This window comes from Filicampus tigris, chromosome 2 (genome assembly GCF_054856515.1).
Source record: "Filicampus tigris isolate MCC_2025a chromosome 2, RoL_Ftig_1.0, whole genome shotgun sequence".
Classification (NCBI taxonomy): domain Eukaryota; kingdom Metazoa; phylum Chordata; class Actinopteri; order Syngnathiformes; family Syngnathidae; genus Filicampus; species Filicampus tigris.
Genome location: NC_141218.1, coordinates 25,703,951 through 25,720,476, shown reverse-complemented (window position 1 = coordinate 25,720,476; position 16,526 = coordinate 25,703,951). Strand labels below are relative to the sequence as shown.

Sequence of the window (16,526 nt, the reverse complement as noted above, 5' to 3'; positions counted from 1 at the left end):
TAAAAAAACATGTCCATTTTGTCTTCTGTTGACTGAAAATGACATCACAACTGCTCACAACATCACAACTGCTCACAACGACCAAAAACATGGAAAACATCCTGCCTGGTCCCGGTGCCAAAGACCCCCCACCCGAAGGAGCTCAACAGCTTCAGACCGGTGGCGCTGACGTCTCACCTGATGAAGACCCTGGAGAGACTGGTCCTTGTCCACCTGCGCCCCCTGGTGAGCTCCTCAATGGACCCACTCCAGTTCGCATACCAGCCTGGCATCAGTGTGGATGATGCCATCATCTACCTCCTCCACACTTCACTCTCCCACCTGGAGAAGGCGGGGAGCACTGTGAGGATCATGTTCTTTGATTTCTCCAGTGCTTTCAACACCATCCAGCCCACCCTACTGGGAGACAAGCTGGAGCGGGCGGGGGTGGCGCACCACCTCACCACATGGATCCAGGACTACCTCACAAACCGGCCACAGTATGTGAGGACACAGGACTGTGTGTCTGACGTGCTCCTCTGCAGCACGGGGGCCCCACAGGGAACTGTCTTGGCTCCCTTCCTGTTCACCCTCTACACCTCGGACTTCAACTACAACACCCCTACCTGTCACCTGCAGAAGTTCTCTGACGACTCTGCGATTGTCGGCCTCATCACAGGCGGAGATGATCGGGAGTACAGAGAACTTACTCAGGGTTTTGTGGACTGGTGCCAGCAGAACCGCCTCCTGATCAATGCGGGGAAATCCAAAGAAATGGTGGTGGATTTCGGTAGGCGCCAGCACTCTTCACCTGCACCAGTGAACATCCGGGGAACAGATGTTGAGAGAGTCTCAACTTACAAGTACCTGGGTGTTCATCTGAACAATAAACTGGACTGGTGCGACAACACAGACGCCCTCTATAGGAAGAGTCAGAGCAGACTCTTCCTCCTCAGGAGACTGAGGTCTTTTGGGGTTCAGGGGACACTCCTCAGGAACTTTTATGACTCGGTGGTTGCATCGGTCATCTTCCAGGGAGTGGTCACCTGGGCAGGCGGCGTCTCGGCCCGGGACAAGAAGCGGCTGGACAAACTGGTCAAGAGGGCCGGCTCTGTCCTGGGCTGCTCCCTGGACTCTGTGGACTCGGTGGGGGACAGGAGGATGTTGGCCAAGCTGTCATCAATGCTGGGCAACCCGGACCACCCCCTCCAGGGCACCCTAACAGCACTCCACAGCACCTTCAGTGACAGACTGTTACACCCTCGCTGTGCAAAGGAGAGATTCCGCCGTTCCTTCTTGCCTGCTGCTGTCAGACTCTTTAACAAGAACATTGTGTAGTCTCTACAAACTGGCGGTCATTAGTGCAATTGTGCAGTCCTGCACCTGAGCTCGTATCGTGCAATACCCAATATTCCCCACTACTGTAATACCGTGCAATACTCAACATTCCCCACTACTGTTAGTCTAGTTTTATTTTTATCCAATGCTGTTCCTTACATTTCACTACAGCACTGCAGCACTGTCACTTAGAGTATTTTTTCCTCTGTACTATGTACAGGCCGAAATGAGTGTTCCTCATATTTTTTATGTAGATGTAGGTTGGTGTGTATACACATGTGTATATACACATGTTACTGCGTATATCTACATAGGTTTGATTCTAAATGTTTGCCGTCAATGTTATACATTAATGGCCACATTATGCCGCCGCCCCTGTGTGACCTATATCTTTGCTACTGTAACAATGAAAATTTCCCCACTGTGGGATCAATAAAGGCATTCTTATTCTTATTCTTATTCAATCATGGTTGACCTGTTTTCTGAATCTGAGCCATGATTGGTCGTTGTGAGCAGTTGTGATGTCATTTTCAGTCGACAGAGGACATTCTGGCCGCCCCCAGAGATGGCTAAAAACGAGTGGATTAACACATATTCCACTAACGCAATATTTATCAGAATGCCCTGTTTCAACTAATGGGCTTGCATAAACATGTTCTTGAAAAAAAATGTTTGTGTTGACTTCCCCTTTAAAAAAATAACAAAACCGCTCTGAAAACAATTAAACTCAGAATTTCAAAAAATAAAATGCAAAAGTAAATTAACACTAACTACATTGAAAATGTCCAAACTATTATAGGGTCGCTAATGGTGTAGTGGTACACAAGCCTGAGTTGTGTGCGGGCAGTGTAGCGAATATGCCTTCATGTGGACCACATCTTCAGGTTATGAGACTGATTCAGCCAGATGCCAGCAAGTCTGCTCCAGCCTCACTTAAAAACAATTGAATCACCAGGCGACCCCGACAATTGGATTTTACATGGACATGCTAGGACTCAGGAAGACCCCAAATCCTGATAAGGAGCCACTTGTCGTCACCTGAAAACCTCTCCAGACAACGGATGTGGATTCGAAAGGAGTGAAAACAGACTTAATGGAGCCTCCTCCCCAGCGGGAAGCCAGAAGGTTCCTCTTACAAACCCCGATGAACATCGACAGTGCAGGATGAAGACCTTCCCCAAGAGGTCGACATAAGAACTGCAGCATTGAACTTCCTATGCTTTTGATCAATCAAAATTACCTTGAAATGAAACATAATTGACTGTATGTTTGTGTATTGTTTACTGTGTGTATCCTGCTAACTTTGCATTGATGACTCTGCTTCTCTATGATAATAATCATTTTTCTGTGCAGGTTTACGAGTGTAGATATGGGCTACACTCCTAAACTTTGGACACAGTCAGAACGAGATATTTCCAGCTGAAGTATGAAAATTGATGCCAGTTTTGAATTGTGAAATGCACAAAGGTTTTAAACAGGACAATTTAATAGACTCAAATCTAACTTTATTGTCATGAATTGAGGCTCACCTGAAACCTGAGCTGAACGGGGGGTGGACATCTCATCCCCTCCCCTTTTTCTTAAGGAGATAAAAAGGCCTGGCCTTTGTCTCTCACTCTCTCTCTGAACATCACGCTCTCTCCAAAAACACAAGATCCGCCCTCTCAAAAGAAACTTCTAAAACTCTCTCTTTTACTTCTCAACTTTTTGATCTTTTGGGCTGCATTTTGGCTGACGCTTCCAACGTGCCCGAAAATTACCCGCGGTAGATCTGCACAAAGCTGAAAATTTGGGTCACTCCGAACCTAGTCAGCACACACGTGGCAGACGCGCCAGACTCTGGTCCTTGGGCAGCAACCGCTGAAGCAACACGCCGGTTCTGTCCCGTTCGGACCTCCGGCCCCGCGCCACGGCCGGTCAGGTCATCTGAGAACCCAACAAAGTTTGGTCACGCTCCCAGCAGCCTTCTTCTGTTTTTCCTTTTTTTGGTTGTTCTTCCATCTGCAAATGAGTGAAGGTATTTCCCCTCTTCGCTCATCACGTGAGCTTCAGCAAATGTAAGTGACTACTGTGTGACTCACCGAGGCTTTTCACAGTGGGTGCATACAAATTGATAGTTAACGCTAGCAAAATGTGTGCATTTCATAAAGTCCGCCGATTAGACTATAGTCGTCCTTACGCTCACCTATCAGGCGTCCACTTTTCCTTTTCCTCCCAGTTAATTTCGATATTTGTTTTCTTATTTTTTTTCTTCATTTATTTAGGCTTGCTATATCGTAGTGTTTTCTTGTATGTTAGAATAGTTGCCCATATACAGAAGCCAAGCATGAATTGGGTGTGTTTGGGTCAAGGTATTAACCTCTCTGTTATTCCAAGAGCTCACAACTTATTTTATTGTAGCACCTTGATATTTTATGACTGATTTAATGAGGTTTTTCGTCAAATTCCCTTCTGAATAACATAAAACTTTGACGTGGTTCCCCTAGAGGCGTGCAGGAGTAATGCAGGCATTGCTCCCGCCCGCTACAAACTATTGACACTCTTACGAGTGACCCCCATTTTCGCTAGAGCAGCGTGGGATCGGTTCCCGCTCAGTGACAATGTCTGTGTGTGCCCTGCGACTGGCTGACGACCAATTCAGGGTGTAGTCTGCCTTTCACCCATTGTCAGCTGGGATAGGCTCCAGCACCTCCCCGCGACCCTGTACAGGATAAGCGGTGTGGAAGATGACATGACATGACATGACATGACAAACTATTATAACCCTGACCTCCACGTGTTGCCAGTCCTGGAAGCCCCTTGCAGCTTGCCAACCATGTCATTGGCCTTTTTCAGTGAACACCAATTTGAGTCCACATAAATTCAAAAGAACCTCTTCTGTGTAGGTTTATTTTTCTCAAGGGGACCTCATTACAGTCTTGACCTGGAGAAGAAAGGGGACTTAACAATGCATGCAATGCACAAGCTCAAAACAAACATCCCAAGAAAGTTGTTGAGCTGCTTTCTGTGTTAAATTGAAAGAGTGCATTGCCAGGTCTCTGCTGCCATGTAGGCGTTCATCGGCGGCATAAGTGCCTGCCGGGTGTCTCAGGGTGGCTCGCGTAACACTTGGCCTGCTCCCTCGCCACTGCCTGGATCAGAGAGGCCCACTGCTATCATCCAGGCACTGGCAGAAGCGCGGCAAGGCTTAGAGCGACAAATTGGTCCGAGGGAGTGAGTGACGAGAGCAGGCCAAGAAATATACTTTGAAGAGAGAAATGCATTCTGGCTTGTGACAAACATGCCACATTATATGGTCAAGTGTACAACTTTGTCTCCTGCCATGCGGATTGAGGTGGATCCCAAAGACATTTCAACAAAGCGAGACTCTTTCATCAAGACAAAGTATCTTGGAAAGTCACCCAGAAATATTCATGGATAGAGAGGTTTCCAGCTTATATTTACTTGTATATATATATATTTTTTTTTTAAAAAAAGTATTTGGCGAATTTTCATGTCAAAGGGAACACTGGCCCTACTTTTACAAGAGTTTTAAATAGAGTTTTAAGCAAAACAAAAAAGTACATACTAGGCTATGTCTCATTTAGGTCATTTTACCAATAAAATATAGATCTAGTGGTATTAACCTAAGTAGGCCATCTTAATCTAGTCAATGTACCACAAGGCGAACTTTATACAAACCCCAAATTCCAAAGACTCGGACGTTGTGTAAAACGTGAATAAAATCAGAATGTGATTATTGTGAAAGCACCATTAATGCTGAAAGTTATATGTTGTATAGGTTTTACAGTCAAATGTGCTGCCATTGAAGCAACATGTTTTTCAGGGATGTCCCTGCTTATTTCAGCAAGGCCAGCCACATTCTGCACGTGTTTCAACAGTGTAGCATCACAGGTGTGGTGCTTTTACAAAATTATGACAACGGAGACCCCAGACTGTTGAGCAAATTAACTAAGTTGTACATCAAGCAAGAATGGAAATATTCCCACCGACAAAGCTTAAACAATTAGTGTCCTCAGTTCCAAATGCTTATTGAGTGTGGTTTCTCTTTTGGAATGTTAAACTCCAGAGCTGGGCATTTTCCTAAAAATTGAGTGTCCGTTATTCATCATCCGTATGCAGCGTGGGTAACCTTCCGTTGTCCGTCATTTTTTTACGTGGGGAAACAAATGGTACCCATCTGTAGGCCGGTCCTCCTCTAATTTTATACGGCGGACAGTATGGGTGGTATTTGGATAACTACTGCCACCTAGAGGCTTGGCATGCTTGTAAATGCATTTGAAAACGCACTTCCGCGGTGTAGCGTAGCTGCGTTTCTAACAAATGAGGTTGTGTATTCCAACACGGAGTGGGGGAGGAATAGTTGTTATTTTAGAAAAAGTCCGGCTATGTGTAGACAAGGCCTGAATGCGCTTTGGAAGTCTGTTCACAGCCTGGTCTCTCGCTCAAATCTGTGCTTCAAGCAACAACAACTCACTATTTTACTCCCCGCGTTCGCCCCGGCCTTCGAAGCCGCGGCGCGAAAAGTAGACTAATGACGTACTGCCGACCAGGACTAAATAAGGGGGTCTCTGTCCATGCTGAAGCCATCTATTTTAATTTTTGTCCCGTCATTCGTCAATCATCAGCAAAACAGGCGTCTGTCAGTGACAGATAGACGGACTGTTCCGTCACATAGCCCAGCTCTGTTCAATTCTAAATGAGCGAATATTTGAAAAAAACAAAAAACAAAACAATAACGTTTATCACTTTGAACATTAAGTATCTCGTCTATACAAATGATTGTATTCTGTTTTATTTACATTTTACAAATGTCCCAACTTCATTGGAATTAGGGTTTGCAAAAAAAAACATTATCCATTATGCAAATTGAGGCTGTAACAAGAAAAAGAAAAAACTTCATACCATACTTTAATCCCATTGATTAACGTTCGCTGCAAACAAATGATATCTGAATAATTGAACTTTAACACCTTTGTAGCTATAGTAAGCAATTGAAACAAAATGGATGCAAGGATATTATTTTTGTACATTTATATGTTGAATAGACCTATGAGTTTTGGAGGTCACATAAAAAAAACAAAAATCTTCTGGAGACTATTCACCATTCCATGAAAATGCGGTAAACTGGAATAAAATGGAATATAATTTGTTTTCACCTTTAGGGAAATGCCCCTATGATACTCAATCCCCCGTTTGTCTCTGACGACTAAACCCCCCTTTATAAAATATTGCAACAGCTGCTTTCAAAAACAATATTAAACATCCTCAACATATTTCAGATTATGAAGCCACATGGTATTGAATCCTATTCTTGTTAATCCACTGCAATATTGCACTTGTCAAAACAATCCATGGCAGCAGAAGCTCTTCAGAATTAAAGTGAAGAGAGAGAGAGAGAGAGAGAGAGAGAGAGAGAGAGAGAGAGAGAGAGAGAGAGAGAGAGAGAGAGAGAGAGAGAGAGAGAGAGAGAGAGAAAGAGAGAGAGAAAGCACAAACTAAATCTTCAGTTCATGCTGACTGGTGATCTTCTGGCAGGTGTGTGATGTTGTGTTCGAGAAGAATCAAGCATCAATCCCTTTATGAAAAAACAATCCTACTTTCTACATACTGAATAGTGAGCCAAAAAATACATTTTCCCCCAAACCCGGAACATGCATTTTGGAAATTGCACATATGTTGAGGAAGTCTGTCAAAAACCAAACACCCAAAGATTATACCTATTAGTGCCTGGACTCCTACCCCAAATCCGTGATCGCTGTTCATTTAATGTTCAACCACCGAATCCTTTCACAGGACAGCGACGATATGTCACCTCATATGAAACCTCATATGAAACCACAATTTGGCTCTTTTCATCAAAAAATGGGTGTAAGAAATCTGAAATGTAAAAGAGGAGTGTGAATCACCAAATTTATTTTTTCTATGGATATTTCTGGCTGCTTTTGACTGACTCAAGCAGTCTTCTGTCATTTTGCACAGCCAGAGAGAAGTCCCTACATGACAGGTGGAGTGATTGCCGCTTGTTCTGAGATTGACGCTTTATCTGATCTAGGATCTGTCATGTGTAGTACCGAGAGTCTCCATTAGGAGCGCTGTAATGTGCTATCACTGTTTAAGAACCAACAATGTATGTTCAAGCAAGTATACAAGTAAAAGACATTGAGCTGCCAACCCGTCTGTGTCCGTCGTTATTGACAACCAATCGCCATCCAAAGCTTTACTAAAAGCATCTTATATTACAGGATCGGTAGATTTCAGTTTTCTGTATTTGCAAGAGTTGATAGTCAATATATGGGACATTTAAAGTCCCGTATGGGACAAACCAAATTAGCCCAAATTACGGGACGTCCCCACTAATACGGGACAGTTGGCAACTCTACCCCCTTTGTGATGGACCTGTCCGCCAATCCACCTATAATGGTTTTAAGTAAATATATACACACAGTATACACGCGCACCCTTGCCCTCTCAGCATTCACACAAATAGAAGAACAGTTTACTATGTGTGTGTTCTTACTGTGAAACAAAAGTTTGTTTGAAACTTAACAGCCTTGTAAGTTGTAATTGCATTGTTTTTCCAGAGGGTTGTTGGCCTGTTGGTTAAAGGCAAGCTCCCTTGTGATTCCAGAATTCCCTTCTTATGTAAATTAGACCCTCTTCCCCTGCCAAAGCAATCATTGGATCGCACTGGTGCAGCGCAAGGTCTATGAACAAGACATAAGACACTGGATGTTACCCTCATAAATCCCTTCTCTCCACAAACTCTGCAGCCATGCCATGGTTTCACTAAAATTTGGTTTGTAGTGGTGAAGTATTCTTCTTTTGTTGTCAAATTGCTTCGCAAATGAAGCCCACCCTGGCAATGTTTTCAAAGTCTCTGTGCTATATGCACAGCTTCCCTCAGGCACTGTTTTTCTCAACCACCGCCGTCGTGTATGCATATGCACGGTGCCACACTCCGCTCACATACAAGATAAACATGCCAGGCAGGAAGGAAGATGGAAGGCAGTCTGCTTACGTCTTGTCAGCCTGTCTGTATGCTGTCCTTGTGTTCTTTAGCTTGACTGACATGGTCTATCAATAACATGTCAGGTAGGCAGTATGAAGGCCTTGTAGGTTTTTACCCATTAAAATGATATTCAATCATTTTTGATGGGCTTTTTCTGCCTGTACGCAGGCATTATAATGATCCAAGGTTCCGGTGCCATTCACATTGAAATTTTGTGCTGCTTGAATCCACATCAAAATAATTGTTTTGATACATCTCATTTTGGTCCTGGTGATGACATTAATTGGGGGTGATTGTACACTGAGGATGAAGAGGAGATTTTTGAGGGACAGTTTGCGCCACAGATCCCCTGGCTCACTATTATAGGATTCAGTCTGGGCTTCGTGGAAAAGGCATTGCTTTGCATTACAAGTGTTGCGCATATTGCGTGCACCTTTGATCGCATGTCCAATTCAAGTAGCTAAATAATAATGCAGGGATTGAAACCCTGCAAAATAGCCCCAGGCTTAGAGTTTTCTAATGAACAGCAGCAGGGTGCCATGGGGGTCAGGGAGAAGGAGTTTAGTTGAGAAAATCTTTTTTTTTTTGGGGGGGGTGTTACGGGCGATTAGGGGGGGCGGTCGTCGGATGTTTCAGACATACAAAGCCTTGTTGTTGTTTTTTACAAAGGCAAATATTCTTCAGTACAGTTATGTGCATCCCAATACCCAAATAGTCTGGCATCTTCATAACAGGTGAATCCAATCTCAACGTGAAAGAAAAAAAACTTACATTAATGGAAACACAATAATGTGCATGTGTAGCAATGCAACAATGAATAACATATATGTATAATTTACATCTCATTTATATGGCATTTTTTAGGATTTAGCCCCAGTACGCAAAGTTCTGTTAAGTCTGTTCTCTTTCATCACTATAGTACAGGCCTCTTAACTCATTACATTCTGCACTGTCAAGAGCTCCTTCACCCCGGATTTAGAACTATGTGCCACAAATTAAAAAAAAAAAAAAAAATCACATGATCAAGGGCATTTGATAATCCTTGAACTGCATTGCTCCTTTAAACCCAGTGAGAGTGCATTTCATTGGGAGGAGAGGACCGTATTGCAAACAGCGAGTCAAGCGCTATATAGTATATAATGTACGTACTGTATATAGCTGCTGCAAATGACTAAATGCAGCCTGGAATATTTTAGTGGTGACAACAGTGTACCATATATGACAACACTTACAGGCTTTCCTGTGTGTGGATGCTGGAGGTTGAGTTGATGGCGCTCAAAACAAAAGTGTCTCAAGTTCCTGTCCACTCAACCCTAAATAGACATTCTTGTTTATTTTTGTGGGGTTTGTTCGAGAGGTTGGCATGTTGAATGTGAACAGACTACTTCTGTATTTATACAGCTATCTTGCATGTAGATCCAAGGTACCTTAACTATGGTAACAACCATTTAGATGTTTAGAGTTTATTTTTGTGGCTTGATAAATATATAACGCAGGATATATTTCTAACATATAACAAAACAGCTGAAATCAATCATGTAAAAACTCAATTTTTCCAAGAAATTAGACAAAAATGATCATGTTTCATGTATCTTTCCGTTTCCCCAGCTGCTAGTCCAAGCCTCATCAAATTACAAAAAATAAATAAATAATAATAATAATAATAATAATAACTTTAGCACTGTGAAAAGACAAAAACATCAATATGTGCTGTAATCAGAGACTCTCCATAGCAAGCATTGTCAAACAAATTCCTGTGTAAAATATTGCAGAGAAAATGTGACTCTTTGTCCCCCTGTACTTTATGTTGACTTTATTTGTGTGCTAAAATGGTTAGATTAACAGTTTTTATTTCATAGCTTGTGTAAGCATAATTTACTCACAAATGTCCACAGCTTGAAGTATTACTGAAAATATCACAAAACAGAAGAGAATACATAGTATTCCAATACAGTGTTGATGTCTTTGGGGAATGTGTGTTGAAATGTAGGAGTTACATCATCAGCACTTGATGTTAAGTTTGATTTGGCTCCCTTCTGTGTGTGAACTGAATTAGTGGTAATCAGGATTGCTTGGTGAACTCATTTTTATTTGTCAATATTTTATCTCCTGAAATATTTGCACTCTTAGATTAAAATGACTGTTGAAGGTTGAATACCTACTCTTTTGTTTACCTTTAATCTTGATTTTTAAATAAAGATCATAAGGTCACTATGTAATGTAAATTCAATATGAACTAAACCATGCAATTTAAAGTAAACAGAATTGCTGGAGACCAGAATTTCAGTTTTCTCTATTTTTTGTGGTTTATTATGAGTAGATCTGTTGGAGTTAAGGTTAATTAAGAGTAAGCAACAGATTTATTTTCATGACACCGTTGCATGTATGTGTATATATTTGATTTTAAAAAACAATATAGAGAAAGATATGTTTTGATGATATTTGCAAGGGTGCACGAAGTTAGCAAATGTTGCGTTCTTGTGAGGGTTTGTTGAAGGTTTTGAACACAGCTGGGCACTTGACCCTTATTGGCCGGTCCGGCCGCGACCCTCCACCCATGACCTGGGTACCATTCCGGCCACGACCATTCTGATGAGAACACAACATTTGCTAACTTTGACCACTCGCAAATGTTTGCCCCTCAGTGTGATAGTGGCTTTAGCATTTGTTAAACAACACATGCTAACAAAAGTTAGCATGTGAAGCCCATCTAGTTAACACAGCAGTAAGGAACATGTTGATCCCATGCAACCTTTGTAATTGTTAATTTAGTCAGAAGCTAAGCGAAAATAATATGATCTAGATTCAAACCCTAAAAAAAAAAGTTATTTATAGCGCAGCAAAGTTTGTACAAGCACAGTACAAATTCTGAAAAGTATTATAACCACTGGTGCTAATGCTTAAAAAAAAAAGAAGACACAGATGCGCCATTTTCCTTGTTACAAGCCACCATACTAATTATTTCTGTTGTTTTTAAGGTATGATTCCAACAAAGTGTTGGTTTAAGCTCTGTTCATTGTTTGTGGTCACATTGCCCTGTTAGCAGTTCATTCAAAGGTGACAAGGCTAATGAGATGGAAAATCTTTTATCTCTGCAGGGTTAGCAGCTCGACTCTGACTTCGTTTGTGCCCATGTAATGTTCATGTCGGCTGGCAAAGAGCTTTTGTCGAGCTGGAACATTAGGATCATGGTGTTTTGTACGCCGGTGGGTGGTCCAGGTGATAGTGACACTAGGAAAAGTCATTTGGCTTCCTGCAAAAGATTTTGCTCTTCCAACTTGATCAGTAAGTGACAGGATTATTAGAGAAAGTTTTGGATTGAAGGTCATTGGGGGAAATCGCTCTGTCTAGATGAATGGATGTATATGTGTGTTTGTGTGCACCCAAACAAAGCAACCATTTCTAGCATCTATGCCCCAAGACAATAACTCATGTTTATTTGTCACATCAATTAGATGGTATCATGGTTACATAGCCTACTCAATCTGCAGGGAAAATTTTGTCGACTAAATTCATTGTCCCAGCTAGGCCCATTTATTCATTTATATTTCATGAATGTGGTGTTTATGCTGCAATAAAAGCTTGGCATTTTTTTTTTTTAATCCTCACTTGGTTAGGCTGGCCAGTGAGGTGTTTTCCTTCTATACAATTAAATATAGATGTTAGGAGTCTAAAGTTGAGTGTCACATCTGTCTGGTGCTATCGTACGGGGCACCATTAAACGTGCCCCAGCTGCATGTTTGGATATGAGGGCATAATTGAAAGCACCTGCTTCGAAAACAACAGGGCCCAGGACACGACTCACAGCTCCTTGGTAGCTCTTTCGCTCTGCACTTTCCTGCTGGCTTATCCTCATACATTTGTATCCCTCACTAAGGTCAGCTCAAGACACTTCACTGTTTCGTTTTTTTTTTTTTTTTTTTTTTTCCCCTTCCATGGAACTGTGAGTATGCAAATAATTTGGATCTTTGCATAATCACAAGCAGTGGGACCATCTGTTGTTGGCTTGTTGACATACCTCGTGTCTGCTTGTTAATGGGGTTTTCTTGTATGCAAGCAATGTATTTATATATAAACAATGTGATAATCATTTAACCTAAAAAGAAAAAAAAAGCATTCCAGCAAAGAGACATATGTTTGGGGCAATCTTCCTACAAAGGAGGATTTATAATCTTCATAGAGGGACTGAAGTAATGGTTTAAACTAGAAAGCAAAACAAAACCATCATCCCTGCTCACGTGATGTCTGATAGATATGAATATGATGAAGATTTAATATGACTCTTAACAAAAGCTGCAGGTCTTGGATTAGTGGTCGGATGGCACATGCTTGCTTATTCAGTTGCTGGAACCCACTAAAATATTTCCCAAAGTGCTCCTACAGATAGGAAATAAGCTACAATTTGACCTCCAGATGACCTCCAATGAAATATGCTTCTGATAATGTGTTTTTCTTGTAGAATGCAATCCAAATGCCAGAGAAGTCTTTTAACTCGCCACCACCCATTTGTCCTCATAAGGTAAGATCCGCCTTGCTTTCAGAAATTTGATTTAAGAAAATACCTTTAACCCTCTATCAGGTTCAGAACCATGTTTGGTGATTAAGTGGGTGTTCAACATTGACCCAAATGTCTCAGTATGATGCGGTAGAATGATAATAACAAAATGATTTAAAACATATCACATAATTGTCTAGGTCCACTGATAGTGTAGTGGTACACACGCCTGAGTTGTGTGCGGGCAGCGTGGGATCGATTCCCGCTCAGTGACAGTGTCTATGTGTGCCCTGCGACTGGCTGGCGACCAGTTCGGGGTGTAATCTGCCTTCGCCCATTGACGGCTGGGATAGGCTCCAGCAATTCCCCGCGACCCTGTATAGGATAAGCGGTTTGGAAGATGACATGACATGACATGACATAATTGTCTAATACCCATACGGTATAATAATCGGAGTCAGACCTACAGATTTTATTGGCCAGAAGCATATTCCCAAACATTTAACAAACTTGTATTCAAAATGTAAACATATGAGTATGTTAAATTCAATTAAAAAAAAAAAAAGTTTTACATGCTGCAAAATGAGCAGTCTGGAAAATCCTCCAAACTGTGGTCCTCACCTTACACAAACCTGGCAAATTACATTATTATTTTTTGGGCTGGGTTAAGATTTTTTTCAACCTTGCCCTTGAAATCGGCTGCACTTATTTCGATAAAGTAGCTCATAAATGTTCTTATGTTCTAATGTCCGTCAAGTTTGATTGGCTGTAGCAATATGTGGATATTTATTCAATGTTAATGATCCCAATTCATGCAGGGTCAGTCATCACCACACGGTAATGACGTCAAGTCTTTTGAAGTAACTTTCCACTTCTACTTCTGAGCCATTCCCCAATGTGATAATGTGTTATGCAGTGAAATTCACCCAATCTCAGTTCACTTAGCAGCGGATGTGTCATAATTGACTGTGTGTCCATTTTTCGGGTGGATGAGTGGCGGTGGTGGCACAGCGAGAAGTGAACGACCTCAATAAAAAAGCTCAATGGAGGGAACCTGTCTGGCAGCTTGTCATCAACTGGTCAAAGCTATGTGCTCTTCAGTATAGCTAATGTACATCTCATTGTCATGAAATGACTTTGGCAAGTGCAGATGTGGGAGGACAGAAAATACGACATACTTCATTTTTATCACGGTGAAATCATGTGAAAAGGCTATCAAGTTTTGATCAAAAGGCAACATGTAATTCATGACAGTATGAAATAATTCTTCCATGGGTTAATACTGTAGGTATTCACTGCAACATTACATTCATCCTCTGTGGCAGAGTGATGGCATGATGATGGTCTAGAGGTGTTCCTTTTCCTTAACTCTATTCTGTTTCTGTGCACCCGTTTGGTCATGTATGGGGAAACAATGGGTTTGTGGATGGGCTGTCGTGATGGGTCTTTACATTTTAGCTGTTAGCAGCAGAACATCATTTCCCTCTCGTCAGCTCCCATTAGTCTTCGTGATCTGCACCGACCCAAAATGTGCCACCATCGCAATGGGCCAGCTGGGGTAATTTAGTACGTCAGTCATCTCGTGTGCCTGTTAAGTGAGCGGGCAAATGACTGGATATGATTCATATGAAAAAGAATATTCACATTCATAATGGTTGTCTACGTCTTTTTGCTCGTCTTCTCCTCATATGAATTGTGTGCCGCAAAACGCCCCCCACCCCCCACCCCGCCCTCTACTCAAGATAGTGTAATGACGAGAGGGCTTTTCAACGTGCTGCTCTGTGATTATATTAAGAGAGTTGGGGAAGGAGAGGGGAGGAAAGAGATCGGGTATGTATAATTGCTTCTTGACACATTGGCCAAATTCTGCAGTGCCAGGATCTGAGAAAAGATGATTAACGGCTGTCCGAGTGGGTGGGCACCGTGGGTCGTTGGGGTCCTCTGGTTTCCATAGCGACCTTAGACTAAAGGCCATATACTGCATAGTGAAAATCCCAAAGGCCCACACATTGTTAAACTGCAATTATACTCACATCGAATGCATTGTCTGCCTGCCGCAAACTCTCTCATTCACCCACCAAGCAACTTGCCGCCTTCATTTTTTTCCCCTCCCCACTCCGCGCCTTTTATTTTGTCTGCTAGTTTTCTTAAATGGTCTCCTCTAGCTGGCAAGATTAAGAGTGAAAATCTTGGATTCTGTGAATAATTGATGAGTGGTCTCACCTCAGAGCATCATTACAGTACGGCAGTCCGGGTAAAGGGTGAGGCTAAGATCATAATTCTGACACCAGGCTTCAGGCGGTAGAAAATTGTGTCAGTTTTTCACAAAGCTGCAGCATGAAGAAGTGTTTCTCATTAAACCACAAGTAGTGCACAATAATGAGAGCATACATAGATTTTTTCCCCCTGCATATTAACAGCAGTGTCACACTCATGTCACGCTGGATACTTCTAAAATAAAACAAATAGGATTTATGCAAGTAGTAAATGGTGGTGTTTTTTATGTTACTCTGTGCAGCTAATTGTGTTTGTGCAATTGTATGCAGGCACACACAAGTGCGTACAGTATATACACGCATGTTCCGTATGTACAATTTAATCCTGTTAGGTGACAGATGGAGAGGGCAAGGGATGGGGGTGGGGTTCAAGCACCTCAGATCGTGTGAGGCCTGACTGCTACTCATTTTGTGCCAGCTCAGAAAAATTGAAGACAAATTACAGTTGTGCATCAAGATGTCCTTTCACCAATGTGTTTGCCCCACAAAACAAAATCCTCCCCTGTAACTAATCATTCAACAATAGGAAAGTTGATTAATGAGCTTGGTACTTACCCCCGCCTCTTCAAGTGCATTCATCCCGGGAAACTAGCGTGTAGAATGTTAACACACTGATTGCAACCGATATGAATGTGTTAAAAAAAACCCAAAAAAAACAGCGTGTAGCAGCATCTCAAGTCAAGAAATGGCCACTGCATAAGCACACCCTCATGATGATTCATTCTGCATAATAAAAGCAAATCCCTCTGGCATCCAAACAAGAGGGTCATCATACAGCAATTAAGTTTATATTAAATGCATCAAGCTGCAGAGGCGTGGCGAGTGAGGCATTGCTGGTATGCTCGCATGCGCATGCAAGCGTGTATCTACTCAACTTGTCTCGAATAGGACACGACAATTAAGGTTGGGGTGTCTCAATAGATAACAGGCGTAAATGCTCTATTGGTGGTCATTGTCAAACAAATGAAGTTCGTTACTGGGTAAAAAAAAAAAAAAGACAAGCTGAAAGGTCATTTGTGGCCTCTGGGAGCAGTGCGATGTGGCGTCTGTCACTACCAACAACCGCATGTCTCGATCAAATGGGAAAACGTATGCGGCGCAACCAGCCTGCCGTGTAATAAAGGCAGTCAGCCACTCTCACTGTCACATTAACAGGCCACTCCGGTCTCTTTCTTTATCATACAGACATCCAACTTACGGGTTTCAAGGTGCTGTGTACCATAGTTTTAAAAAGACATGGTTAAAAAAAACTGCTAACCTTACCATCAGCAATATGAGCTGTTTTTTGTTTTGTTTTGGGTTTTTTAATAGTCAGTGCAGGCAAAATGACACAACCCCTACCCCTCCCATTTTAAGTACGAGCAGTCAGTGAGGGTAACACAACTTGGTGAAGGAAGGATATCACATTTACGAGAGTGCCACCCAT

The 16,526-nt window shown here is 42.1% G+C and overlaps 1 protein-coding gene across 2 annotated transcripts in view; it reads left to right on the top strand.

Moving 5' to 3' along the window:
* Positions 1 to 16,526, top strand: part of pcdh11 (protocadherin 11) — a 187,659-nt gene that overhangs the window by 62,637 nt on the left and 108,496 nt on the right. The window contains exon 4 of one of the 2 annotated variants that reach the window (XM_086023093.1): positions 12,789 to 12,848. The exons of the other annotated variant lie outside the window; for it this stretch is intronic. Within the exon in view, the coding sequence (XP_085879219.1) occupies positions 12,789 to 12,848 (60 nt within the window). The remainder of the gene's footprint in view (positions 1 to 12,788; positions 12,849 to 16,526) is intronic. 2 annotated transcript variants of the gene reach the window in all.